Raw genomic sequence first — 27,810 nt, forward strand, 5'->3', positions numbered from 1 at the left:
CAAAGAGTTTCTCATCAAAGGGCATACAGTAAAAATTCTTCATCTTGTGTCATGTCACTTCATACTTCATCCCATGTCCCATAATGCACACTTACGAAGAAAAAAAAATCCTGGGAGTATTCTTACATTAATTTTCAATCCATTCTCTGTGACTCCATAGCGTCCCATAGATACTAGGCCCAGGCTGCACAAAGAGCCCTAATTAATTCTTAAAGCGCCCATTTTTCAATAAGTGACACAGATAAGACTCAATGAGGAATGCTAGAGCTTCTACTGGCTTGGTATCAAGAAGGGTAGGGCTTGTCTAAAGGGGATAACGAGGCCATGTGTTTACAGTGGGCCTAGGATCCATGGAGGCTTCATATAGGCACAGGAAATTATTTGAAGACATTACAAAGGTACTTACAGCAACAAGAGACAACAAAACTTTAGAACTTTTAGGTATACTTTAAATTGGATTTTTATCTGTAACTCACCACTGGATGATTTTGATCTTTCTTCTTTCGATTTTGAATTTCTTGGAATCTGTATTCTTTCACTGTTGGTATCCCAAATCATATCGAAATTTTCTTCTTCAGCCATTTCTAATTCTTTATTTGTTTGCCTTGTCTGTTGGCTGTTAACAAAAACCATGGCACAAAATATCAATTTAGGATGTTGGGGGGCTAATAAAGGTCAACTACAAACTAACATATGTAAAAGCACTCACAATATCACATTTGGAGCATTCCATAATGATTTGCAATTATGGATGAGCATCTCAACAACTTTATGAACAAAAAAATATGTAAAAAAAAAAAAAAAAAAGAACTTACATAGTTTTGGAATACGTGAGTGACTGTGCCAACAAGGCCTTTAATTTAGTGGAGAAAGCCTGACTCTCATACGTAGCTAATATAGTGTTAGGGATACATACAAAAAAAAAGAGAAAAAAAGAGAAAAAACATTAAGTGTTATTTACAAATCAAAACTTCAAATGTCAGAACGATTATTTAAATACAAATTACCACAAAAGATAAAAGTACAACAGTACCGGGAAATCAAAGACTATAACCTGCATGAGTGGTTGCAGTTAAGCCTGGTACACATTATGAGATTTTTTTTGGGGGGGGGGGGGGGGGGGGTTTGAACGAAAAAAAAAAAAATTGTCAGCTCCTGTCAGAGCCACTGTACTAACTATGCAAATTTAATATAGTGATCTCCCTCGCTGAGCTATTGTGTTCCGATAGCTGTTGTGTTTTTTTTGACCCAGGCCGATGTCTCCCAACATTCAGCCCGTGTGTACGGGGCTTAACAGTAATTACTTAAAGGAATCTATAACTTAAAAACCACAGAAAGAAGAGGAAAACAAAAAAGTTGCTTTACATGACAGCCAATAAGAATTAAAGCCCAACAGAAGTCACAGAAATATGCAGATAGACTAACTTTTTATTATCTGGGGAAGTTATCTGAATGGACATCATGGAGAGCATATCCATTTTTGCTCCTGATATGTGAATATGTTTTTTAAATACAAACACTCAGAAATTGGAAGATAAAAATTGCACATACAGTGGTGCTCATAAGTTTACATACCCTGGCACGATTTATGATTTCTTGGCAATTTTTCTGAGAATATGAATGCTAACACAAAAACTTTTCTTTCACTCATGGTTAGTGTTTGGCTGAAGCCATTTACAGTATTATCAATCAACCGTGTTTACTCTTTTTAAATCATAATGACAACAGAAACTACCCAAATGAACCTGATCAAAAGTTTACATACCCCAGTTCTTAATACCGTGTATCCCCTTTAACATCAATGACAGCTTGAAGTCTTTTGTGGTATTTGTGGATGAGGCTCTTTATCTTCTTAGATGGTAAAGCTGTCCATTCTTCTTGGCAAAAAGCCTCCAGTTCCTGTAAATTCTTGGGCTGTCTTGCATGAACTGCAAGTTTGAGATCTCCCCAGAGTGGCTCAATGATATTGAGGTCTGGAGACCGAGATGGCCACTTCAGAGCCTTCACTTTATTCTGCTGTACCCAATGACAGGTTGACTTGGCTTGTGTTTTGGATCATTGTCATGTTGGAATGTCCAAGTACGTCCCATGCACAGCTTCCTGGCTGATGAATGCAAATGTTCGTCCAGGATTTTTTGATAACATACTGCATTCATCTTGCCATCCATTTTGACCAAATTTCCTGTGCCTTTGGAGCTCTCACATGCCCAAAACATCAGCGATCCACCTGTTTCACAGTAGGAATGGTGTACCTTTCATCATAGGCCTTGTTGACTCCTCTCCAAATTTAGCGTTTATGGTTGTGGCCAAAAAGCTAAATTTTGGTCTCATCACTCAAAATGACTTTGTGCCAGAAGGTTTGAGGCTGGTCTTTGTGCTGTTTGGCGTATTGTAAGCGGAGTACTTTGTGGCATTTGCATAGTAATGGCTTTCTTCTGGCGACTCGACCATGCAGTCCATCTTTCTTCAAGTGCCTCCTTATTGTGCATCTTGAAACAGCCACACCACATGTTTTCAGAGAGTACTGTATTTCACCCGAAGTTATTTGTGGGTTTTTCTTTGCATCCCAAACAATTTTCCTGGCAGTTGTGGCTGAAATTTTAGTTGGTCTACCCGACCGTGCTTTGGTTTCAACAGAACCCCTAATTTTCCACTTCTTGATTATAGTTTGAACACTGCTGATTGGCATTCTTAATTCCTTGGATATCCTTTTGTATCCCTTTCCTGTTTTATACAGTTCAACTACCTTTACCCGCAGATTCTTTGACAATTCCTTTGCTTTCCCCATGACTCAGAATCCAGAAATGTCAGTGCAGCACTGGATGAAAAATGCAAGGGTCTGTCAGGAGTCTGGAAACTCATTGACCTTTTATACACACACACTAATTACAAGCAAACAGATTGCAGGTGAGGAAAGGTTACCTTTAATAGTCATTCAAACCCCTTTGTGTCAACTTGTGTGCATGTAATCAGGCCAAAATCACCAGGGTATGTAAACTTTTGAAGAGTAGACACAGTTGATTGAAAATAAATGGCTTCAGCCAAACACTAACTATGAGTGAAATAAATGTTTGTAAGTTATTCATATTCTCTGAAAAATGGCCAAGAAATCAAATTCTGCCAGGGAATGTAAGCTTATGAGCACAACTGTACATGCATGCTTGCAAATATGTGTTTCCATTTTGCTTTATATATCATTTTACAAACCATACCAAGCAAAAACCCCGAAAGATGGCATATTGCAAATCTGCAAAAACCCTCTTAAGGCATAGTATGCATAACATGTTGCCAGTATATGTTAAAACAAGGTAGGGCCATAGCATGGACTGATGCTTAAGCCAGACATATCCAGTTTATATTAGACCGTATGGCTCAATAAAGCTCCCCATTTAACTCTTACTGTACCATGCATGCCTCAGTTTTCTGAGAAAGCAGCAAGTAGAGCAAGAGCAAAACACACAGAAGGGTCAAAGGGTCCTGTGTCGCTTGAAGGGCAATTTCACCTTTCACATTAAACCAGCATGTGCAGAGAATTTATAATGCACTAAGCAGTTTGTAAAAAAAAATATTGTTTAATGCAAATGTCATACGTGTAAGTCTTTTCCGTCACCTGTAAAACCTGGGCAAAACATTTCTAGGACATAGGCAGAGGTTGAGTGCTTGCTCCCAGCATTACAAGCATCACAGGAGTAAGCAAACGTCCAGATTAAAAAGTTGTGCATGTGCATTATGCTTTCTCTTCCATTATCCCAGTAATGCTGAGCTCAGCTGCTGCCGAGATGGGGGGGTGGGGGGAAGAGTGCACACTGCACATATGCATCATGCCCACTATTTTACCCAGACATTATGGAAAAACGCCTACAGCTGTGGCATCTGCATTGAACAAGTTTGCAAATGGCAGAGTGCACTTTCAGCCATTGTGGTCTCTTGTCTGTATGAGCTAATTTACTATATATAAAAAGGTGAACATAATGGTTAAAGAACATCAAGAATATGTGAAATTTGGCTTCCCTGTAAATTCAATATCTTGGAGGTTTATGCCACTACCTTCAGGTTACTGGGGCACTGGCAGAAGCTTTGCCAGAATGCCACCCCCCCCCCCCCCTTTCCTTATTGCACCCTCATATAACCTCACCCAGACTTAGACTCCAGTTTTGAAGAAAGCAGTAAGAAAAACAAAGGACAGGAAGGACTTGTGTCCTCCTGTACTGTACTCCAAGACCTGGAATTTACAGTCAAATTAAAATTACCATTGTCAACTGTGGGATGGACAATACTATAGCAAACAACGGCAAGCAGGTCCACAAGACACAAGGGTAAAAACGCACCCAAAACACCTTGAGGCCAAAGCTCACATCAGCAAAGGTCTGAAGATCGACCTGCTAATAGTTTGAGAAGGTATGAACAGAAGACCAGGTGGAGGCATTGCAGGCTTACAAACTGGATGCTTTATGCTGAAAGGTACATGACACACTGAAGGTCTGGTGGAGTGGGCCCTGAAAGGAAAGGGGTACATACCCTGGAAATAAGCCACCTGATCCACCTACTTATGGTGAAGTGGAAGAAGGATTTCTCTTCTTGGGATCTTTAGAAAGGACAAAAATTTAATCCGTTTTTCTGAAACAAGATGCTGCAGGTAGGTAAACCCTAACTACTCTGACCACAGGGATGTTTGAAAATCTGTAATTTGGACAGTTCGTTCGTTTATCGTCGAAAATCGGTTGTGACGCTTTTGAGACAAAAAAAAAAAAAAAAATCGAAGGAAGGGTTTAGAAAGCTTTGGCCGAACAGACAATAAATTGAAAGGTTAATGTGTTTCTCACCCAAACTGTTTGCACTGGGGTTATGTGACAAAACGAAAAATTGATTAGTTTATGCCAGTTGAACGATTTAAAAATCGATCCCATTTCGGTCATTATATGATGGCAAAATCATTTGCTCTCACGACTATGTATTCGTTTTTCAAAAACTCGTTCCAACAATTTTTCGAAAGGTATATGGCTAGTATTAAGCCCTGGAGTCTGAAGACTGCAGAAGGGCAGATAGTTTCCCAAAAAAAAAAAAAATCACACACAGATGGTACCCAAAACTGTGCCTTTTGTTGTGCACCTGAGAGGGAGGTAGAATTATAGGAAGAGAGCTGGCAAAAAAACTGGAGTCCCACAGGGTTATTTGAAAGTAAAAAAGTAAACTGGAGGGTGTCCCCAGCAAAGCTTTTTCCAGTGTCCAATAACCTGAAGGTAGCGACAAATAACCCATGGTCTAAGATTACAAGGCCTATGTCCTGTACTGCAGAACTAAGATAAATCAAGAATTTGCAGAAAAAAAAAATCTTAATTTTCTTTATTGTCCATAGTCGAAAAGCAGTCTGAGGAGTGGGTAACATTCACAGATCCAAAATATTGCGAACCATCTAGAATACAAAGCCTAAACCAAGGGAGAAGAACCTTAGCAGGACAGAGGAAGTACCATGCTGGGGGAGACACGGCCGAATCAACTAAGTGTTCCACACTAAAACCAGGTGGCATAACCAATAAAACAAAAATGGGTAACAAAACCAAATTTAAGGTGTTGTAAAAAAATTTAAAAAATGGTATATGTCCCAGAATAACATCCCCACAGGACACTTTTAAAACAGATTCAAGAGAAAAAGATTGGCAAGTGTACACAAGAAGACCCAAGCCTCATAATCCTAGCCCTTAGGATTCAGGGAAAGAGAGGTTACACAATAAAAGCAGAGGTTACTGGATCTGGCAGATACCACATACCAGGGTAAGATATCAGTGAGAATTGAGATTGCTCACAACACATTGTAATAGATAGCAAATCAGCCCCAAAAGCTTATAGGAAAAAAAAACAAGGGTAACCAACCCCCTCAAGTCAGATTGACTGAAAGAGACTGAAGGGTAAGCAGACACCCACACAAGGTCAGACAGGGAGGAAAACACACAGCAATCCAAGTGCACACAAAACACCAAAAGGACATAAGGATAAACACCGGAGGTGTTTCTGGATATGACAGAGGAACTCTACATCCCTGCCGACCTCGATCAAGAGAACAAGGTTCTAAAAAGCATCTGGCCTGCCCCAATCTTACCAAGAATCCTCAGCTGAGCAGTAAGTGGAGGGAACGTTATCCACATTGCTAAAGACGTTCACCAAATTAGGACAGGAAAGTGGAAGAAGTCTGGAAAAACTTCAATAGGCTGCACATCAGTCACAGGAAGATAATTTATCTTCCAGTTATCAGGTCCTACAAAGGCCTCAGGACATACTCCACACCAGGAGCTACTAGAGCTGCACGATTCTGGATAAAATGAGAACCACGATTTTTTGTTTCGAAGTTCACGATTCTCGCGGCGTAACATCTTTCACAACAAGCAAAAAAATTGAGCTAACTTTACGGTTTAGTTTTTTATTCTCTAGGGTCTCTGCTAAAATACCGATTTTAACTTGTAAGCAACAAGTGTCATAAATAGGTTTAGTCCTTAACCACTTGCCGACCGGCTCACGCCACGGGTGCGCAAAATCCTGCATGGGCACGTCGGCCCTTTAAGAGCTGCCAAAGGGCGTGCGCCCGCTGCACAGCGGGTGACCCGATGCGTGTGGACGGCGGGCGCGATCGCGTGCACAAGCGCCAGCACAGGGATCTGTGTGTGTAAACACAGATCCCTGTGCTGTCAGGGGAGAGGAGACATGTCGTTTGTTCCTAGTAAATAGGAACAACGATATGTCTCCTCTCTTACTCAGTCCTACGCCCATACAGTTAGAACACACTGTGGGAACACACATTTAACCACTTGATCGCCCCCTAGTGTCAACCCCTTCCCTACCAGTGACATTTACACAGTAATTAGTGCATTTTTATAGCACTGATAACTGTATAAATGTCAATGGTCCCAAAAATGTGTCAAAAGTGTCCAATCTGTCCTCCGCAATCCTGATAAAAATCTCAGATTGCCGCCATTACTAATAAAAAAAAAAAAAAAAATATGCCATAAATCTTTGTAGACGCTATAACTTTTGCGCAAACCAATCAATATATGCTTAATGCGATTTTTTTACCAAGAATATGTAGAATATATATTGGCCTAAACTGATGAAGAAATTAGTTTTTTTAAAAACATTTTTGGGGATATTATAGCAAAAAGTAAAAAATATTGGGGTTTTCTCAAAATTGTCGCTGTGTTTTTGTTTATAGCGCAAAAAATAAAAAAAACACAGAGGTGATCAAATACCACCAAAAGAAAGCTCTATTTGTGGGAAAAAAGGATGCAAATTTAGTTTGGGTACAGCATCGCATGACGGCGCAATTACTAGTGAAAGCGACGCAGTGCCAAATTGTAAAAAGTGCTCTGGTCATGAAGGGGGTAAAATCTTCTGGGGCTGAAGTGGTTAAACTGACCTCATTTACAGACCTAAGTTCATTCCTTTGATCTAAAAGAACAGAAGATACAGTGTTTCTCTTTATCTCTGCCTTAGGGCTCTTTCACACATGCTTGTCTGTTCTAATGGACTCCCCCTTGCTCACCAGAGATCATTCCGTTGATCCCCGCTAAGCCGCCAGATGACAAGTCCGTCTCTGCTCACTGTGCAGAGACAGACCTGTCAGATCCCCGCTCTCCTCTATGGGGATCGGATGAAAAATGGATCCGCCTGTCAGTTTTCATCCGATCAGCCAGACGGATGAAAAATAGGTTTTCCATCCGTCTGGATTTAGCGGATAAGATATCAGCGGACATGTCACCGCTGACATCCGTCGCTCCATAGAGGTACATGGCGCGTCCGTTCAGGTTCGCCTGAAAAACTGTCAGGTGGACCTGAACGGTCCGCATGTGTGAAGAAGCCCTAAGATGTTGTGAGAAACTTAGCAGGCTGCCTGTGTTTTTTTTTTTTTGACAGCTGTCGGTTTGAGCAGAGAACTTTCTGCACTGAATCGAGAAAATACTGTGTTAAGATCACGAGGGGGGTAGAATCGCCATGTCAATTCTTTAACGATTAATCATGCAGCTCTGGGAGCTGCCAACAGCAAGATCCCAGCATGTTCTGCCTGCTGACAATCTGAGGGAGCACAGGGCCATCCAATGAAAATTCCTACCAAGCAGGGAATAATGAGTGCAGAGGAGCCCTTATTCCAAGCAGAGAGCACCAACAGAATAGGACCACTGAAGTAGATGAAGGGGCAGGGTGGAACGCATCTGCCCCTTACAAAACTCAACTTTGTTGAGGCAGGAGCATGCTCTGGCCACTTAAGGCATTACTAATGACAGGGTCAACAGCTGGTCCAAAGACAACGTCCCTCAAAAGGTAACCATGTCAGATGCTCCTTGGATTCCTTGCCAACATACCAAGCACACAGCAAGACTCTTCTGTACATATGTACAGATATCAGTCCCATGCAAAACACGTTTTATGCTTCCAATAATCTATCACAACTGAAACACCAGGCTCCAGACCTGCTCTAGCCACTCCATGAACAGGAACCTGATTCTCAAAGTGCAGAATAGTTAAAACACCCTGCAAAACTGGGTCTGCTTCAGGAGACTGAAGGGATCTGAACGCAGCCTCACCAGAGGTAGACTGGATATCCACATTGGTGGTCCAGGAGTAGGAGCAGCAGCAGGATGGTGCTTCCTCTAGGCTGAGTGAGTGAAAGACAGCGTATGCAGCATTCCATTCAATGGATGCCATTAGCACTCAGTCCCTCAGCTTTAACCATTAATGCAGGAAAACCGGCAGCGACAAGTATTTTAAAATAAATTCCAATGGTGTGGCAGCAAGGTAGCTCTTGGTGCTTAAGCCTGACCAGCCTTAATGCTGTATTTAACCCAAAAGCAAACATGTATTATATAGCAACTTACCAAAGCTTAGATGTGATGGTTGCATTAGTTTTCTTTTTTTGGTTTTATTTTTATTTTCATGTGGTAGTTTAGCCAGTAATTTTTCAAAAGAACAAACTCTCTTGGGGATAGATCAGTTTTAGGGACGAGACAAACCATTTATACTAATTGTAAAGTCTCCTCTTTTTTTTCTAATTAAAATAACAAACATGTCATACTTACCTGCCCTGTGTAGTAGTTTTGAACAGGGCAGCCCAGATCCTCCTCTTATCGGGTCCCTGGCTGGAGCTCCTGGCCCCTCTCTCCTGTCGAGTGCCCCTGCTCTGTCAAAATAGCCAACTCTTCGAAATCTCCAATGACATCACTTGTCCGATGACTCTCCAGCAGCAGATTAACGAGTTGGCTCTACTGCCTATGTCCCCGCGTACACCCAACAGAAAACGAGTTTGAAAAAAGGTTAGTGACGTACCTTGCGCATGCGCACTGTGGCGATTGGAAGATCTGACGGGGTTTCTGTTATTCTTTCGGGTGCACGTACGCACATGGGCAGTAGAGACAACTCGTTCAAATCTGCAGCTGGAGTCACCGGAAGTGACGTAATTGGAGACTGACGAGTTGGGTTTTTCAACAGAACACCCCCACAGCAAGCAGCTTGCTATGGGGGCACCCGCACTGAGCTGCAGCTCCATGTATCCATTCAGAAACGGAGCTGCGGGTTTAGCCCCACCCCTTCTCTCTCATGTTTAAGCGAGTTTGATTGACAGCAGCGGGAGCCAATGACGCTGCTGCTGTCTCTCAGCTAATCAGGAGGGAAAATCCCCGGATGGCTAAGGCACTCGTGGACATCGCTGGATAGAGATGGGGCTCAGGTATGTATTGGGGGGGGGGGGTGAGGGGAGCTGCTGCGCACAGAAGGCTTTTTATCTTAATGCATTAAGATAAAAAAAAAAGATAACCTTTACAACCACCTGGCAGGGGTGCTAAAAATGATTAGCTTTTATTCATGTAAAACCTTTATCCCAAAAGGAAAACAGCAGTTTGCTGTAACGTATTATAAAGTATCAGGCCCGGTTCACACTAGTGCGATGCGAGAACCCTGTGAATTCAATGTGGGTTCCCGCATCGCACCTGAATCGCACAGTGGTTCACACTGAGATCTGCAAACCGCTGCGGGTGTCAATGTACAGTTAACGAAATCCCCAGATCTGTTCGCATTGCGAACTGTAAAATGGTGCAGGAATTGGATCGCATGGGTGTTCACACTCATGCGATCTGGTTCCAGTGCGGGCCAAAAAAAGGGTCCTGCACCATTTTGGTGTGAATGTGATGAGATATCACCCATAGAGTTTGTAAGGCTGAAATTGCATGTGATGTGCACAGCAATGCGGTGCGAATAACAGGCGATGTCTGGCATCGCGCTAGTGTGAACCAGGCCTTAGCTGGAGTTTAACTTTAAATTGTTAGTGCATTTAAATCTATTAGTCCATCTACATTGAATTTACATTGAATCCATGTATGGCCAACTTTACTGAAAATACAGTAACTGCTGGCGCAAAGACAATGTACAGTATCTCACAAAAGTGTGTACACCCCTCATATTTTTGTAAATATTTTACTATATCTTTTCATGTGACAACACTTTGCTACAACGTAAAGTAGTGAGTATACAGCTTGTATAACAGTGTAAATTTGCTGTCCTCTCAAAATAACCCAACACATAATCATTAATGTCTAAACCACTAGCAACAAAAGTGAGTACACCCCTAAGTGAAAATGTCCAAATTGGGCAAAAAGAGTAAATTTTTTTCCAGCACTGCCTAAATCCTCTTGGGCATGGAGTTCACCAGAGCTTCACAGGTTGCCACTGGAGATCTCTTCCACTCCTCCATGACGACATCACGGAGCTGATGGATGTTAGAGACCTTGCGCTCCTCCACCTTCCATTTGAGGATGCCTCACAGATGCTCAATAGGGTTTAGGTCTGGAGACATGCTTGGCCAGTCCATCACCTTTATCCTCAGCTTCTTTAGCAAGGCAGTGGTCATCTTGGAGGTGTGTTTGGGGTCGTTATGTTGGAATACTGCCCTGCGGCCCAGTCTCCGAAAAGAGGGGATCATGCTTTGTTTCAGTATGTCACAGTACATGTTGGCATTCATGGTTCCCTCAGTGAACTGTAGCTCCCCAGTGTCGGCAGCACTCATGCAGCCCCAGACCATGACACTCCCACCACCATGCTTGACTGTACGCAAGACACACTTGTCTTTGTGCCCCTCACCTGGTTGCCACCACACACACACTTGACACCACCTGAACCAAATAAGTTTATCTTGGTCTCATCAGACCCGAGAACATGGTTCCAGTAATCCATGTCCTTAGTCTGCTTGTCTTCAGCAAACTGTTTGCGGGCTTTCTTGTGCATCATCTTTAAAAGAGGCTTTCTTTTGGGACGACAGCCATGCAGACCAATTTGATTAAGCATGCGGTGTATGGTCTGAGCACTGGCAGGCTGACCCCCCACCCCTTCACACTCTGCAGCAATGCTGGCAGCACTGATACGTCTATTTCCCAAAGACAACATCTGGATATGATGCCGAGCATGTGTACGCAACTTCCTAGGTCGACCATGGCCAGGCCTGTTCTGAGTGGAACCTGTCCTGTTAAACCGCTGTATGGTCATGGCCACCATGCTGCAGTTTTTAGGTTCTTGGCAATCTTCTTAAAGCCTAGGCCATCTTTATGTAGAGCAACAATTCTTTTTTTTAGATCCTCAGAGAGTTCTTTGCCATGAGGTGCCATGTTGAACTTCCAGTGACCAGTATGAGAGAGAGAGCAATCACACCAAATTTCACACACCTGCTCCTCATTCACACCTGAGACCTTGTAACACTAACGAGTCACATGACACCGGGGAAGAAAAATGGCTAATTGGGCCCAATTTGGACATTTTCACTTAGGGGTGTACTCACTTTTGTTGCCAGCGGTTTAGACATTAATGGGTGTGTGTTGAGTTATTTTGAGGGGACAGCAAATTTACACTGTTATACAAGCTGTACACTCACTACTTTACATAGTAGCAAAGTGTCATTTCCTCAGTGTTGTCACATGAACAGATATAATAAAATATTTACAAAAATGTGAAGGGTGTACTCACTTTTGTGAGATACTGTATATGTGTATAATGATTTGTATAATAGGCACATTAAAAACAGACAATACTGTAGTCCATAAGCAGTACTACTAAAACTTGAACTTAGAGTCCATGTAATGGAATATGGCGGCAGCTATCCTCAGAGAAAGCCAGCTCTGTAGAATGAAGAAAAGGAGGGAAAGATAGGAAGCGCCACCTGAGTGTAGTATTAGTGTAAACAATTTAAAAGCAAAGATGCAAAACACTCACAGGATAAAAGTTTAAAATATGCTCATCTGTAGTGAAGTGTTACACCGGTCTCTCCTAACATGCTCGCACTGTATCCACGGGCTGTATGGGTAGAGGGAGGTCTGTAGTACATCCTGTGGCCACCAGGAAGTCCAACGAAAGCAGCGTGAAACGCAAAGAAATGACGTCACCGGAAGGGGGGCGACGGCTGGGAACACTGCACTGGATAGACTACGCGCTCGGTGCCTCAGCTCCTTCTACTGGCCTCTACTTCTAGAGGCCAGTAGAAGAAACTGATACTCCGTGCATGTAGCCTATCCAGTGCAGTGTTCCTGGCCGTCCCCCCGCTTCCTGTGAGGTAATTTCTGTGCATTCCAGCTGGTTTCGTTGGACTTCCTGGTGGCCACAGGACGTACTACAGATCACCCTCTACCCCTACAGCCCATAGACACAGTGCGTGGATACACTGCGTGGACGTTAGGAGAGACCTGTATGACACTCCACTAGAGATACGCATATTGTAAACTTATATCATATGAGTATTTTGCACCCTTGCTATTAAATTGCTTACACTAATGCTACATTCAGGCGGCGCTTTCTGTCTTTCCCTCCTATGGCCAACTTTACTCACTAAGTGAGATTTCAGAGACAGGGTCACACCTTATACTGTGCTATGGCTCTGAACCCAGAAAGTGCATTGCTGCAAACTTTACACTAAAGTCCAGAAAGTGCCACAAAGCAGAGCTCAGTGCTCTAAGGTCATGATCCAGACTAGCCCAGGGTATAGATACGGTCTGCTAAGCTAGTGCTGAGAAGCTGTGTAGAGACTAGCTCAAGCAGAGGTGTAGCATGGAATCCCAGCGATGTAACAAGGATTTTGATTGAGGTCACCAACGAAAAATCCAAGTTAGAAGGTAAGCCAAAAACTAGTTAAGACTTTTTTCAGCAGAACTGAAGAAAAGTTGTGCAACCTCCTAGGACACTAGCAAAAACCAGATGCATACTGGGTAGTGGAGGGGTTCTATGAGAACTGGCTTATGGTTTTTCTGTTTGTCAATGTTCAAACCTCCTGTATGCAACAGTTTAACCATACTGGTTGTACAAAAAAAAAATGTGTATTGCTAAATCCAAATGTTTACAATCAAACTATATGCAGCATCTGATCATTAGTGTGCAGGGTGTGGAGGTGACTAGATGAATGGTGCTTTAAAAAAAATGTATGTGGCATCATCAGCAATGATTATAGGATTTTAACTTCATTAAGATATTGTATATAAAATATGATAAAAAGGAACAAAAAAGCACATACAAATGTGACAGTCATGGCAAAAACAGTATATCACTGCCTGTGTCACTCAATGTATGAAAAACACTTTTTTTATTTTTTTGCATCCCAATCATTCGTGTGTTTTCACTTTTTCAAATTTTTTCATTTTTTTTTTTTCTTTTACACTTTTTTTTATTTTATATCCATTTTTTTTCAGAACTTCATGTTTGAAATCATCTCCACACATGTGGAATGTATTGTGGCGATCGGGCTATGTGGATGTTTTCTCGGCCGGAACGGGGTTCCTTGCCTCAGCTCCGGAACAAACAATCAGTTTGGGTTTCCATCTTCCTCAATGCTAGCCAAGCACAGTGTTTTAGTCAACCTGCGAGTATAGACCCCCTTCTCCCCATTAACTTTTTTTCTCCCCTTAGGGGTAGAATATATTAACTACATGTTAACATGTTGTGTTCACCATAAATAAACTTTTTCTTCGGAATTCATTGAGTGACACAGGATGCAGGGTGGATTAAAAAAAAAATTCAAACAAAAAAAAAAAAACTGTTTTTAATTTAATTTAAATCAAATTTTTTGGATTTTTATCAAATTTATTTTAATAAAATGCTTTCCGAGTAAAAAACTAAAGATAGTTTTCTTAAGATACATTAATAATTTTGTTTATTCAGCATGAAATGGAGCTTAGTTACAGTGGGGACGGAAAGTATTCAGACCCCCTTACATTTTTCACTCTTTGTTATATTGCAGCCATTTGCCAAAATCATTTAAGTTCATTTTTTTTCCTCATTAATGTACACACAGCACCCCATATTGACAGAAAAACACAGAATTGTTGACATTTTTGCAGATTTATTAAAAAAGAAAAAAAGAAATATCACATGGTCCTAAGTGTTCAGACCCTTTGCTGTGACACTCATATATTTAACTCAGGTGCTGTCCATTTCTTCTGATCATCCTTGAGATGGTTCTACACCTTCATTTGAGTCCAGCTGTGTTTGATTATACTGATTGGACTTGATTAGGAAAGCCACACACCTGTCCATATAAGACCTTACAGCTCACAGTGCATGTCAGAGAAAATGAGAATCATGAGGTCAAAGGAACTGCCTGATGAGCTCAGAGACAGAATTGTGGCAAGGCACAGATCTGGCCAAGGTTACAAAAAAAGCTGCAGGGACAGGACGACTGGTTGCAATCTAGGTAAAGATGAATGCGGCCAAGTACAGGGATATCCTGGACGAAAACCTTCTCCAGAGTGCTCAGGACCTCAGACTGGGCTGAAGGTTTACCTTCCAACAAGACAATGACCCCAAGCACACAGCTAAAATAACAAAGGAGTGGCTTCACAACAACTCCGTGACTGTTCTTGAATGCCCCAGCCAGAGCCCTGACTTAAACCCAATTGAGCATCTCTGGAGAGACCTAAAAATGGCTGTCCACCAACGTTTACCATCCAACCTGACAGAACTGGAAAGGATCTGCAAGGAGGAATGGCAGAGGATCCCCAAAGCCAGGTGTGAAAAACTTGTTGCATCTTTCCCAAAAAGACTCATGGCTGTATTAGATCAAAAGGGTGCTTCTACTAAATACTGAGCAAAGGGTCTGAATACTTAGGAGCATGTGATATTTCAGTTTTTCTTTTTTTAAAAATCTGCAAAAAATGTCAACAATTCTGTGTTTTTCTGTCAATATGGGGTGCTGTGTGTACATTAATGAGGGAAAAAATGAACTTAAAATGATTTTAGCAAATGGCTGCAATATAACAGAGTGAAAAATGTAAGGGGGTCTGAATACTTTCTGTCCCCACTGTATGAAGCATGAGGCTGTATATTCTGCAAAATTTACATTTTGGTAAACTCATTCAATGAATCCAAGCTCTGCAAGCTGAGATAACATGCACTGCATTGATGTATTCACACAATGTCACAGTAACCCATGAGAAAAAAACAAAGTTCAGGAATAGTCCTTTATCCCATTGTTTTGCAAATCTATGTACACTACAACCTGTATGATTGAATCGGTTCTGATATTGCTGTTGTACTAACCTGACAGCTTATTTAAAAAAGGAAAAAATCTTCATTTTGTTTGCAAATATTAAAGATTCTAACTACCAGCAAGAATGAGTCCTTACATTTAAAGAGCACCTGTCATTTCAGACCCATCATGGCAGTGCCTGTTAGCGGGCATCCACTCACCTGCTGTTACCACGTCCCTCACCTTGTTGTGTCATTAAAGTGAATGGGACTGTCGGTAAGTCAAAAGCAGGTCAGAGGAGGAGCCGCTGCGAGGCAGAGGCGACACTCGCTCTTTAAAAATTATGATTTCATTTGAGATGATTTAAATCAAGACTTTTTACTAGTGATTTAAACTGACTTGATTTAACTCAAATCCACCCTGACAGTAAGTCATGTACTGTTGGGTTATATTTCTACCTACAGGAGGGCTAGGCACTGGCAAACAAAAAAAATCTGACAGCCAGCCAATGCCATCTGCTCCTCAAGCAGAACCCAGAGCTAGATGGTCACATCCAAGCTGGCATCACAATGTTCAGTCCAGCAGAGTCTGGGTATGGAACTCCACAGGCTAAAGAAAGACTGATCCAGATAGCTGCCATATAGTGACCAGCTCAAGCAGCAACATAATGAGGGCTCTTAATTGAGGTTGATTGGAGAATCCATGGTAATATACAATAATTCAAAATAGAAAATAGCAAGAAAAAGACAAGTTTGTTGCAAGAGGGCTTATCCTGGCCTGGACTACAGATGTTTTGTTTGCCAGTGTCCAATCTTGGAGGTGGTATTATACCTGATAGTATACGACTTCCTGTGTCCCTCAATGGATGAGAAAAAAAAATAAAATTCTAGCAAAACACTGCAAAAGCAATTAAAAATTTGTACTAACTGATCTTACCACTTGTTGGGATCTTACTACTTGATGGTGTCAGCTTTGTTTCTTCTGGTCCTTCACTACCTAAAATAGTTTTGCCTTCATCAGTGGTGCTTTTTCTGTTCACATTAGAACCCCTTCTTCTAGTTTGGCTGCTTCTTAAAAACAAAGGTAATAATATGCAAGAGAGGATTTTGGGAGTTAATAAGGTTAAAGAAAAAACGGTCATATGTAAAAGCTATACCAAAACAATTTCATAAAAAATTACAGAGATCTTCTGTTGGCTACACTGGATCACTTTGTTAATGTCAATAGCTTTCAGGTGTGGTAAAGAACGTAAGCAATTTGACAATGTAATAGATTTTTTTTATATTAATTTTATTTATTTTTTATTCTAATTAATATATCGACATACGTTTACAACAATGTACTGAAAATAAAATTAAACACATACCTTTTTCTTTGAGAAATGGGTGATTGTCCTAAAATAACCTCAGAAGCTTCAGATTCCAGTTTTTGATTCCCACGAGTACCTGCATATTAGCATATGCCCAGAAGAAAAGTATTAAAACACACAACTGAACATATTGATGAATCAGCAATGTACTTTATAAATGTATTCAATTCTCCTTTGTCTCCAGCTGACCACGTTAACAGCACCCAACAAAGCTGCTCTTCTCCAAAGCTGGCCATAGACGATTCAAACTATGTATGGACAAGCCAATTATACCCAAGTTGATCAATCAATCGACTTGGGAACAACCAGCATATCGGATTTTCGGCATGCGATTATTGCCAGCGGCCATAGCCCCTAGCAATAATCACTGTGTTCTCCTGGCCAGGATGGCTTCCTACACTTCCCCCGCTGGGAGAACGTAATAGCTCCACAGGAAGGATTTCCCCATCAACAGTGACTGCGTTGATGGGGAAATCAAGCAATTTACTTTTCCGGCAACCCGTGGTTTCAGGAAAGAAAATCTTATCTATGGACGGCTTATGGAGGCAGTAGTAATTTAAGGACTTTTTTTTTTCTGACAGGTTTTGGTACTTCGCTATAAAGGCATGTGTAAAATGATGCTGAACTGAATGCAATAATGGGTATATCCCTTCTGCACATGACTTAGCAAAAGATAGCAAGTAACTCTCTGCATTCATTGAAGGACTCATACAGATCTTCAGATTTTGACCGCTGGGTTATATATATCAACATCAACAGGAGTAAGATGCTAGGTACAAACAAAAGACAGAAAATATATAACAGCATCACTTCTGCGCTAAGGTATGGCACCAGTCCTTATGAAGAGACTCTAGGTTCAAGGCATCTCCAGTACACAGCCCAGCATACAGTCTTCTAGCATCCACTTGGTCTTGCTACCCACCTCTGGCTGGGGGATGCATAAACACTACACACAGAGCAAGAAAAAAAAAAAGAAGGGATCACCAGCCTTAAACATGTGTATTAGCAATGACATCTTTTATTTACCAATTAAAAGCATTGTACTCACAAAACATATGGAGCTTCAAGACCAATGCAAATTTCCAACAGATTAACTAGAACTCTAAGCAACGCAATGATGTCACAGAGTTCTGCAGACACTTACGTGTTTCAAAGGTGCCCCCACTTCATCAGAGCATCTTCAAGTTTTGCTCTGATAAAGAAGGGGCACTCTCGAAACACGCAAGGATCTGCAAAACTAGCTCTGGTTGATTTATTGGAAATTTGAGTTGGACTTAAAGCAAATTTTGTAAGTAGAACACTTTTTATTGTTAAATAAAATGTATCATGGTTAATGTATATGGCCGGTGCGCCCTCTTTTGTTTTTATATATGAACAAAAGACAACCCAAGAGTGGCCCCTACTGGAACTACACCCCACACCAACTACTATAGCAACCAACTCAAGAGCAAGCAGTACGCAGGATAAGGGCAAACAGAACATAGCCACAAAATTGAGAGCAGATGTGGTATCCTTCATTGAACACAGTGAAAAGGATTTTATAGTACTAACATTCCATTTTGAGACTAGCTCAAGCAGAGGTGTAGCATTGAATCTTGATTGAAATCACTGGGGAAAAAATCTTTGCGATGTAACAAGGATTTTGATTGAGGTCACCAATTAAAAATCCAAGTTAGAAGGTAAGCCAAAAACAAACTAAAGTTGTTGTAAAGGCAGAAGTTATTTTAACTTAGTGCATTTTATGCATTTGGATAAAAAGTCTTCTGTGTGCAGCAGCCCCCCTCAACCCCACTCATACTTACCTGAGGGTCCATCTAGATCCAGCGATGTTGCAGGAGTGTCTTGGCTGCCTGGGACTCCCCTCCCCATTGGCTGAGACAGCAGCGTGGCGCCACTGGCTCCCACTGCTGTCAAAGTCAGTCAGCCAATGAGAGAAAGGGGAAAGGGCCAGGCCACGGCTCCATGTCTGAATAGACACATGGAGCTGTGGCTCGGCAGGGGTGCCCCTATAGCAAGCTGCTTGTTGTGGGGGCACTCAACAGGAGGGAGGGGCTAGGAGCGCTGGAAAGAGGCCCGAGAAGAGGAGGATCTGGGCTGCTCTGTGCAAAACCACTGCACAGAGTAGGCAAGTATAATATGTTTGTTTTGTTTTTTTTTGTTTTTTTTGTTTTGTTAGTTAAAAAGAACAATGAGACTTTACTATCACTTTAAGACATTCATGGCAAAAAACAGTACAACAAAGCCTATGTCACTCAACGGATGGAGAAAAATAAATAAATCTACTCATCATAAAATACTTTTCTTGGGAATCTATTGAAGGACACAGGAAGTCATGTACTGCTGGGTTATATTTCTACCTACAGGAGGGTGAGACACTGGCAAAACGAAAAAATCTGACAGCCAGCCAATCCTTTTTGCTCCTCAAACAGAACACAGTGCTAGATGATCACTTCCAAGCTGGCATCACAACGTTCAGTCCAGCAGGGTCTGGGTACAGAACTCTGTAGGCTGAATACAGGCTGAATACAGGCTGATCCGGACAGCTGCCATGTAGTGACCAGTGTAGTGAACATAATGAGGACTCCTAATTGAGGTCGATTGAAGAATCCATGGTGAATAAGATAAAAAAAAGGATAGCAAGAAAAGAAGCCCATCCTTCTAGAACTGAGATATGTTGGTTGCAGGAGAACTTATACCTGCCTAGACTACAGATGTTTTGTTTGCCAGTGTCCAACCCTGGAGGTGGTATTATACCTGACAGTATACGACTTCCTGTCTCTCTCAATGGATTTGAAAAAAATAATTCTAGCCAAACACTGCCCATAACAAATTAAAAATTGTACTATCTGATCTTACCACTTGATGGCGTCAGCTTTGTTTCTTCTGGCCCTTCACTACTTAAATTAGTTTTGCCTTCATCAGTGGTGCTTTTTCTGTTCACATTAGAACCCCTCCTTCTAGTTTGGCTGCTTCTTAAAAAGAAAGGTAATAAATTTGCAAAGGAGGATTTTGGAAGTTAATAAAGAAAAAATTGTCACATGTAAAAGCTATACCAAAACAATTTCATAAAAGATTACAGAGATCTTTTGTTGGCTACACTGGATCATTTTAATTCACGTCAATAGCTTTCAGGTGTGGTAAAGAATGTAAGCAATTTGACAACATAATAGACTTTTTTTTTATACTGGATTAATATTGACATATGTTTATAACAATGTACTGAAAATAAAATTAAACATATACCTTTTTCTTTGAGAAATTGGTGATTTTCCTGAAATAACCTCAGAAGCTTCAGCTTCCAGTTTTTGATTCCCATGAGTACCTGCATATTAGCATATGCCCAGAAAGAAAAGTATTAAAACACACAACTGAACATATTGATGAATCAGCAAAGTACTTTATAGAAGTATTAAATTCTCCTTTGTCTCCAGCTGACCACGTTGACAGCACCCAACAAAGCTGCACTACTCTAAAGCTGGCCATAAACGATTCAAACCATGTATGGATCAATCGACTTGGGAGCAATCAAAATATCGGCTTTTTGGCATGCGATTATTGCCAGCTGCCATAGCCCCTAACAATAATCACAGTGTTCTCCTGGCCAGGATGGCTTCCTACACTTCCCCCGCTGGAAGAACATAATAGCTCCACAGGAAGGATTCCCCCATCAACAGTGTCTGTGTTGATGGGGAAATCAAGCAATTTACTTTCCTGCAACCCGTGGTCTCAGGAAAGAAAATCTTATCATATATGGCTGGCTTATGGAGGCACAGCAGTCAGTAAATTAAGGACTTTTTTTTTTTTTATTTGCATACAGATTTTGGTACTTCGCTATAAAGGTATGTGTAAAATATTTCTGGTATATCCCTTCTGCACGTGACTTAGCAAAAGTTAGCAAGTGACTCTGTATTCATTGAAGGACACAGCCAGATTCTTCAGATCTTGACCGCTGGGTTATATCAACGTCTGCAGGCGTAAGATGCTAGGTACAAAGGACACATTATATAACCGCAAATCTTGTGCGCTAAGGTATGGCACCAGTCCTTATGAGGAGACTCTCTCTAGGTTCCAGGTATCTCCAGTACACAACCCAGATTACGGTCTTCTAGCATGCACTTGGCTCTGCTGCCCATCTCTGGCTGGGGGATCCAAAAACACTACACACAAAATAAAAACGAGGGTGCACTGGCCTTGTGCATTAGCCATGACACCTTTTATTCAACGATAAAAAGTATTGTACTCAAAAAACACGTGGAGCTTCAAGACCAATGCAAATTTCCAACAGATTAACTAGCACTCGTAGCACCTGTCTAGATGCACCAAAATGATGTCACAGAGTTCTGCAGACGCTTACGTGTTTCAAGGCTGCTTCTACTTCATAAGAGCATCTTCAAGTTTTGCTCCGATGAAGAAGAGGCACCCTCGAAACCCATAAGGGTCTGCAGAACCAGTTCTGGTTGATCTATTGGACTAGAAGAAAATTTTGTGAGTACAATATTTTTATTCATTAACCACTTCCGGACTGTCCACCACACATATACTGCGGCCCGGCCGTGCCAAACGTCTTACCTGCATGTTGTTCTGTGCATTCTGAGATACTGTGGGCGCCCGCTGCACGCCGGGGAAGTGCGCGCATGGGTCCAGCCACCTGCGATCGCGATACAGAGAGGCAAAATTGGGATCTGCCTATGCAAACAAGGCTGATCCCCATTCTGATAGGGGACAACACTGAGATCGGCTGTTCCTTGTAAATCAGGAATAGCAATCTCTGTGTTAGCCCAGTGAGCCATCCCCAAACAGTTAGAAAACACTGAGGGAACACAGTTAACCCTTTGATCGCACCTAGTGTTAACCCTTCCCCACTAGTGTCATTTATACATTGATCAGTGCATTTTCTTTAGCACTAATCACCATATTGGTGTCACTGGTCCCCAAAAAGCGTCACTTAAGGTCAGATTAGTCCGCCACAAAGTCGCAGTCCCGCTAAAAATCACAGATTGCCGCCATGACCAGTAAAAACATTTTTTTTTTTATTTTTAAAGTCCCTAAATCTAGCTCCTATTTTGTAGACGCTATAACTTTTGCGCAAACCAATAAACATACGCATATTTTATATACACTTTTATTTATTATCAAAAATGTGTAGAATACATACTGGCCTAAACTGATGAATAAATTCGTTTTTTCACTTTTTTTTTTTTTTTTTGGATTATGTATTCTAGCAGAAAGTAAAAAAATGTGTATTTTTTTTCAAAATGTTGCTTACTTTTGTTTATAGTGCAAAAAATAAAAACTGCAGAGGTTAATCCTTACAGGGCTGAAGTGGTTAAATAAAAGGTGTCATGGTTAATGCACAAGACCGGTGCTCCCTCTTTTGTTCTTTTTTATAAAAGACAACCCAAGAGTGGCCCCTACTAGAACTACACCCCGCCACTACCCAAGCCCCCCCCCCCCCCCATCCCATTTTGTCTTGCTTTCATTGGCTGACACAAAAGTAAATAAGGAAGTCTGAGATGTTCTCAGACAAATGTTTTTGAAGACCCAACAGCAGCAGACAAATCCCACAGAGTAAGAGAGAGTTTTGTCGGGGGAACAATTTGAGTAAAACCTTTTGAAAGTGAGAACCAGGGAGTGCCTAGCCAAAGGATATTGGAAAAAGAGCAGCCAAGATGGAAACCTGACCTTTGACAGTTCTTCGAGCCAAATGTCAGTCCATCCTCATTGGGGAAATGACACGCTTGGCAATAAAAAACTGGCAAGGCTGAGCACCACAAGACACGCACCAAGCAAAATATGACTTCCACGTCCAGTAAAAGATAATCTGGGAACTGTACTTATGAACTCTCCACATGAAAGAGATCACCACAAAAGAGAGACCTCTATCCTTCAATTTCTGGCCTTCAACAGCCATGCCATCAGCCTGTTACGGTAAAGCAGGATGGAAGACCATGCTCTACAATAGAATATATGGATGTAACGGCAATCGCCAGGGGAAATCTGGGATTAATGTCGTCTCCGTAAAAAGGGCTGATGTGGCCAGTCTGGAACCACTAGAATTACTAAAATGCCTTCTGGCTATATTCTTTGCAACAGCAGGAATAAATGTTTCAGAGAAGGAAAGGCATAAATCAAGGAGTACCTGTCCCATAGTGTTACTAGAGCATCTGTCACTTCCTTCCAAGAATGGATACTTTCAGGTTCAACATGGATGCTAGAAAATCTAGTTCTGGCATGCCCCCACACCAAAGACAGATTTGGTGGCAAACATCTTGATGAAGAAACCACTCTCCCCATATCCAGACCCTGGCAGTTTTCCACCCTTGGAATGTGAACGGAAGACAGGGATGGAAAGTGACTTCCCACCCAAAGAGTCCTAGCCACCTCCTGTACCAGTGTTATGCTCTTTATGCCTCCCTTATAACAAAGGTATACAAGGCCAAGGGCATTGTCTGACTTCACTCGGACTGGGTGACCCTTGAGATCACTCCACCACAGAAGGGATAGCCAAATTGCTTGCAGCTCCAAAACATTGATGGTCAAGCTGGATTCCCCCTTTGTCAACAGGCCCTGAGCTTATAAATGGCCTAATACTACCCCCGCCAGATAGACAGGCATCACTCAAGATGATCTGCCAGCACAGAGACAGGAAGAACTTTCCAAACAGTAACATTAGGGAATGAAGTCACAAAGCCAGGGATGGCTGGCATCAACAGGACTGACAGATCGTCTTGTCCAATAACTCCAGAAGCTTGTTTTATTTGGAAATAACCGCCTTTGGCAGGATAATGGTATGCTGCTAAGCATAGGACACCACCTCGAAGGAGAAAGACTAGGGTTTTTCTCCCCCCAGATAACTGGAAGACGTCCAGTTATCTGGGGGGGAGAAACACCCTAGTCACACTGGTGTCACCTGTGTCTAAATCAGATCAGGGTACTCCAAACGAGCAGTTGACACTACAGACCACTGAATTTTCAGGATCCACCCAAACTGAGTCCAAACTGTGACTGACCGATTGAGTTCAAGGTCAAATTTAGAATACGCACAAAACAATTAATCATCCAGATACTTCATGCAGTCTTAACAAGGACACTACTGATGGCGGAACCTTGGTGTTTGCGTAACCAGGGGAGAGGCCAGCACGAGTAATGCTTTCGGCTTGCCTAATCAATGGGTCCATGAAAGAACAGGATTCCTCAACAGAATGATAGTGGCATTACCAAGCCTGGAAATCTGAGGCTTTGCAGCTGGCAGAGAGGACCATTGTTTAATACGGAGCTCCACCCAAAAGGGGAGGTTCCGTTTTAAGGACTCATCCCCCGCTCCTCTTGAACAAAATGGCACTTTTGATGAGCGGAGGGGGGATTGGGGAAGCAGGTACCCGATTTTGAAAGGTACCGGCTTTCCACTTCCGTTCCGAGGGCCACAGCACTCAGAAATGGGAGTTCTCCTCCAACCCACCCCCCACCACTTACGATGTGCAGCGCGACTCGTGCATGCACAGTGGGCACCCTGCTGTGAAGCCGCAAGCAGTCACAGCCGGGTGCCCATAGTGAAGATGCTGGCACGGGAGACCGAAGACAGCAGGTGAGATCGACTGGGGTGAGCACACCGCTGGATCATAGGACAGGTGAGTGGCTGTTTTTTTTTTAAAAAGTCAGCAGCTACAGTTTTGGTTCCAGATGGCTGGAACTCTGCCTTTAATAAAGCCCCCCTTAAAAGGGATGTGACCGATCTTTGCACATAGTCAAAGAAATAAATGTTAGGGAACTCCTTAGTGAACTGTTTGCAACTGCAGTGCCAATCAGAACTGCAGAGTCCTTAAAAGAGGACTTGGTCTAATTAATTTTAAGTGTTTCTCTCACTTCTTTGATAAAGCTGAAATCAGCTTCTTTTCTTGTGCTTACTTGGCCAACGGCACCTCCTCCTTGCTACCAGAAGGGTACAGTTCCATATCTGCCATTACTGAATGGTAAAGATCAGGCTTAGCAGCCTCGTCAGAAACCTCAGGTGGGGATGGAAAAAAGGAGAAGACATTTCTTAGAGGAGTTCTGCAATAAAGCTCCATGGTGGTTTTGAAGTAGTTAAGGGCTAATACAGATCCTGAGGTCTTGAAGCTTCATGCAAGGAGCCTAAAGATGCAGTAGGGCCCTCTATTCATAGGATGATTTGCAGGCAGGGCAGAGAGATTCACTGGTGGAGACATCAAATATAGACCACAACTCACACAGGGTACATTAAAGGGAAACTGGGACTTTAAAATTAAGTGGTTGAAATGCGGAGGTGGTGATAGGAAATAGTTTTATTTGTATCAAAATAGAGTAATTTCATATATATATATATATATATATATATATATATATATATATATATATATATATATATATATATATATGCACAAGGTATAAACATAATGGTACAAGGTATATAAACAATACATAAGATTGTAATCATAATCAATTGATAATATGTACAACAGCAATATGGCCTAAAAAATGTCGAAGACAGCATGCACGGCACCTGTGTTCGCATGGTACAATTCTAAAAGTACTAGGTTCATGATAATGACATCATCAAGGCGTAATATGTGTCTCTGTAGCATCTGATGCTACAGAGACCTAAGTGATAGGACCTTTACAGTTTTATACCTATCACTTAGGACCTTTACAGTTTTATACCTAAGTGATAGGTATAAAACTGAGTTGGTTGTTGCAGTCGGGGGATTTGTCCACTAGCAGCGGATGACTTTTTTTTTTTTTTTTTAACCTGTTGCCCTACTCATGCAGGTGGTAATAGAACAGTAAAGATCAATCTGTGTCTTTTAAAGAACATAACAGAAACACAATTTACATGCATAGAAGAAACGCCATATAAAACTGACATAGCATGATTTAAGCTGGGCAGAACCCTAGGACCATACTGAACAAGTATGCATATTTTATGCTGATGACAACTTCCCCCGAATTTGGCAGCAATATTATCTGTTACTCACTGCTGGATGCTGTTGATCTTTCCTCTTTAGAGCCTTCAAGTGATGATATTTTATTTACAAAGGAGAAACACATATTAATACTATCTTCATCTTCAATTACAAATTCATCATCGCCCCTGAGATAAAAAAAAAAAAAAAAAAACACACTTCAGCTCTTGTCGGTATTCAATAACATTTTAGTATTTCTTGCAAGTTAGTATCAGAGCAAATGATATCCGAACGAAAGGTTGAAAATATAGATACTGCCCTTGTATTATTTTAAATCATCCCACAGAAGGTTAAAGATAACATTTAATCTGCTTATATTTTGTCTTCCCATTTCTCCTCATTACCCCCTGAGAGGGAAATGCAAACGGCTGACTTTCAGCAGTTTCTAATTCACACTATCAAAAGTATAAACAAATAAGTGCACTAATAATTTACAGTAAACGTGATGAAAATGTAAGCACCTCAGACAGGCACCATAAAAAAACATGCACAAGCAAAGGTTACGTTCAGTGAAAAAAAATATGTCAATATGATCACTAGTTAAAGAGAGACAGACCAAAGCAATAATACAAGTAAAATTAAAGCTTGGTTTTTGCCTCCTTCCCAAGTTTCAAGACTCTGTGTTGATCAAAAAAGCATCCTATCACTAAGGACAGATCGGTATATACAGACAGCTTTGTAAAATTCCAGAAATTATCAAAAGCCTATATCTGAATCTCCTAATGCCTAGTACATACGATCAGAAAATTGTATGAAAAATACTGCTTTTGAAGCAATAGTGCGATAATCTGATCGTTGGTGCACAGCTTTCGAAAACCGTTCACGACAGTTCATGGGAAATTACCTTAAGGGACAAATGCGACAATTTTTCTTGTAGGATATTTGTTTAATCAGAACAGTATTCGTAAAAAAATAAATAAAAATCGGAAAAGACCACGCATGCTCGGAAACTACAGAATATATTACAGTACAGCATATTACATTACTTCCGAAGTTGTATTCTGTCTTACGAGAATTTTCGTAACCTCTTAATTTTTGATGAGACTAGCATGCAAAAAAAAAAAAAGACAATTATTCCTTGGATACTGTCATTGCGTGTACGAGGCTTAAGGATTTGACAGGTTTACTTTAGCTTCTGCAGTATACAAGTTTGCCTCACTTTTCCTTTTGAATGCAGAAGCTGTAGGGAAAATATGTTGCTCAAGTGGATAGCATCACTTGATATTGTAGTCGGATATTCTGCATGATGGTGCAGCCTGTCACACCTAATCCTTCAACATCATACTTACTAACAGTCCCACAGTAATTCATCATCTGTTATTTCAGAAAATTATATTTACTAGTAAATAAGAATATTTCAATGAATTGACAAGAAAATACATACACTTTGGCCACATATTGTGCAGATGTTGCATTAGATCTTGGATCCAACTTGTTGCCAGCATAACTCATAGATTCATGCATCTGCATTGTTTGAACATCTTCTGCTGGACCTCTTTTATATCTGCTGGCAAAGACACTTGCAAAGCTCTCTTTGTCTTTAACTACAGCATCACTAAAACGTAACCTGTATTTAAATAAAGACATTGTTTCATGCAAATGTTTTAGATATATTTTCAACACCATACATACATATATTTTCAACACCATTACATAGAGATATACTCCCAATTCCACAGCTCCTAGCGAGCTGAAAGCACATACCATCTTCATATACAGTGGGGACGGAAAGTATTCAGACCCCCTTAAATTTTTCATTCTTTGTTATATTGCAGCCATTTGCTAAAATCATGTAAGTTCATTTTTTTCCTCATTAATGTACACACAGCACCCCATATTGACAGAAAAACACAAAATTGTTGACATTTTTGCAGATTTATTAAAAAAGAAAAACTGAAATATCACATGGTCCTAAGTATTCAGACCCTTTGCTGTGACACTCATATTTAACTCAGGTGCTGTCCATTTCTTCTGAACATCCTTGAGAT

At 41.2% G+C, this 27,810-nt stretch overlaps 1 protein-coding gene across 3 annotated transcripts in view; it reads right to left on the reverse strand.

Annotated features, from left to right (window-relative positions):
- CENPC (centromere protein C) overlaps nt 1-27,810 on the reverse strand; it is a 299,799-nt gene that overhangs the window by 205,046 nt on the left and 66,943 nt on the right. The window contains exons 7-14 of one of the 3 annotated variants that reach the window (XM_073597780.1): nt 27,207-27,389; nt 25,835-25,950; nt 20,088-20,166; nt 19,701-19,813; nt 16,842-16,920; nt 16,412-16,545; nt 816-891; nt 477-616 (exon numbers count right to left, since the gene is read on the reverse strand). In XM_073597780.1, the coding sequence (XP_073453881.1) occupies nt 477-616; nt 816-891; nt 16,412-16,545; nt 16,842-16,920; nt 19,701-19,813; nt 20,088-20,166; nt 25,835-25,950; nt 27,207-27,389 (920 nt within the window). Of the gene's footprint in view, nt 1-476; nt 617-815; nt 892-16,411; nt 16,546-16,841; nt 16,921-19,700; nt 19,817-20,087; nt 20,167-25,834; nt 25,951-27,206; nt 27,390-27,810 lie in introns of all 3 variants that reach the window. The other 2 variants (XM_073597787.1, XM_073597774.1) reach the window with 2 other exon arrangements.

The sequence above is a fragment of the Aquarana catesbeiana genome, linkage group LG01, assembly GCF_042186555.1.
Source record: "Aquarana catesbeiana isolate 2022-GZ linkage group LG01, ASM4218655v1, whole genome shotgun sequence".
NCBI lineage: Eukaryota > Metazoa > Chordata > Amphibia > Anura > Ranidae > Aquarana > Aquarana catesbeiana.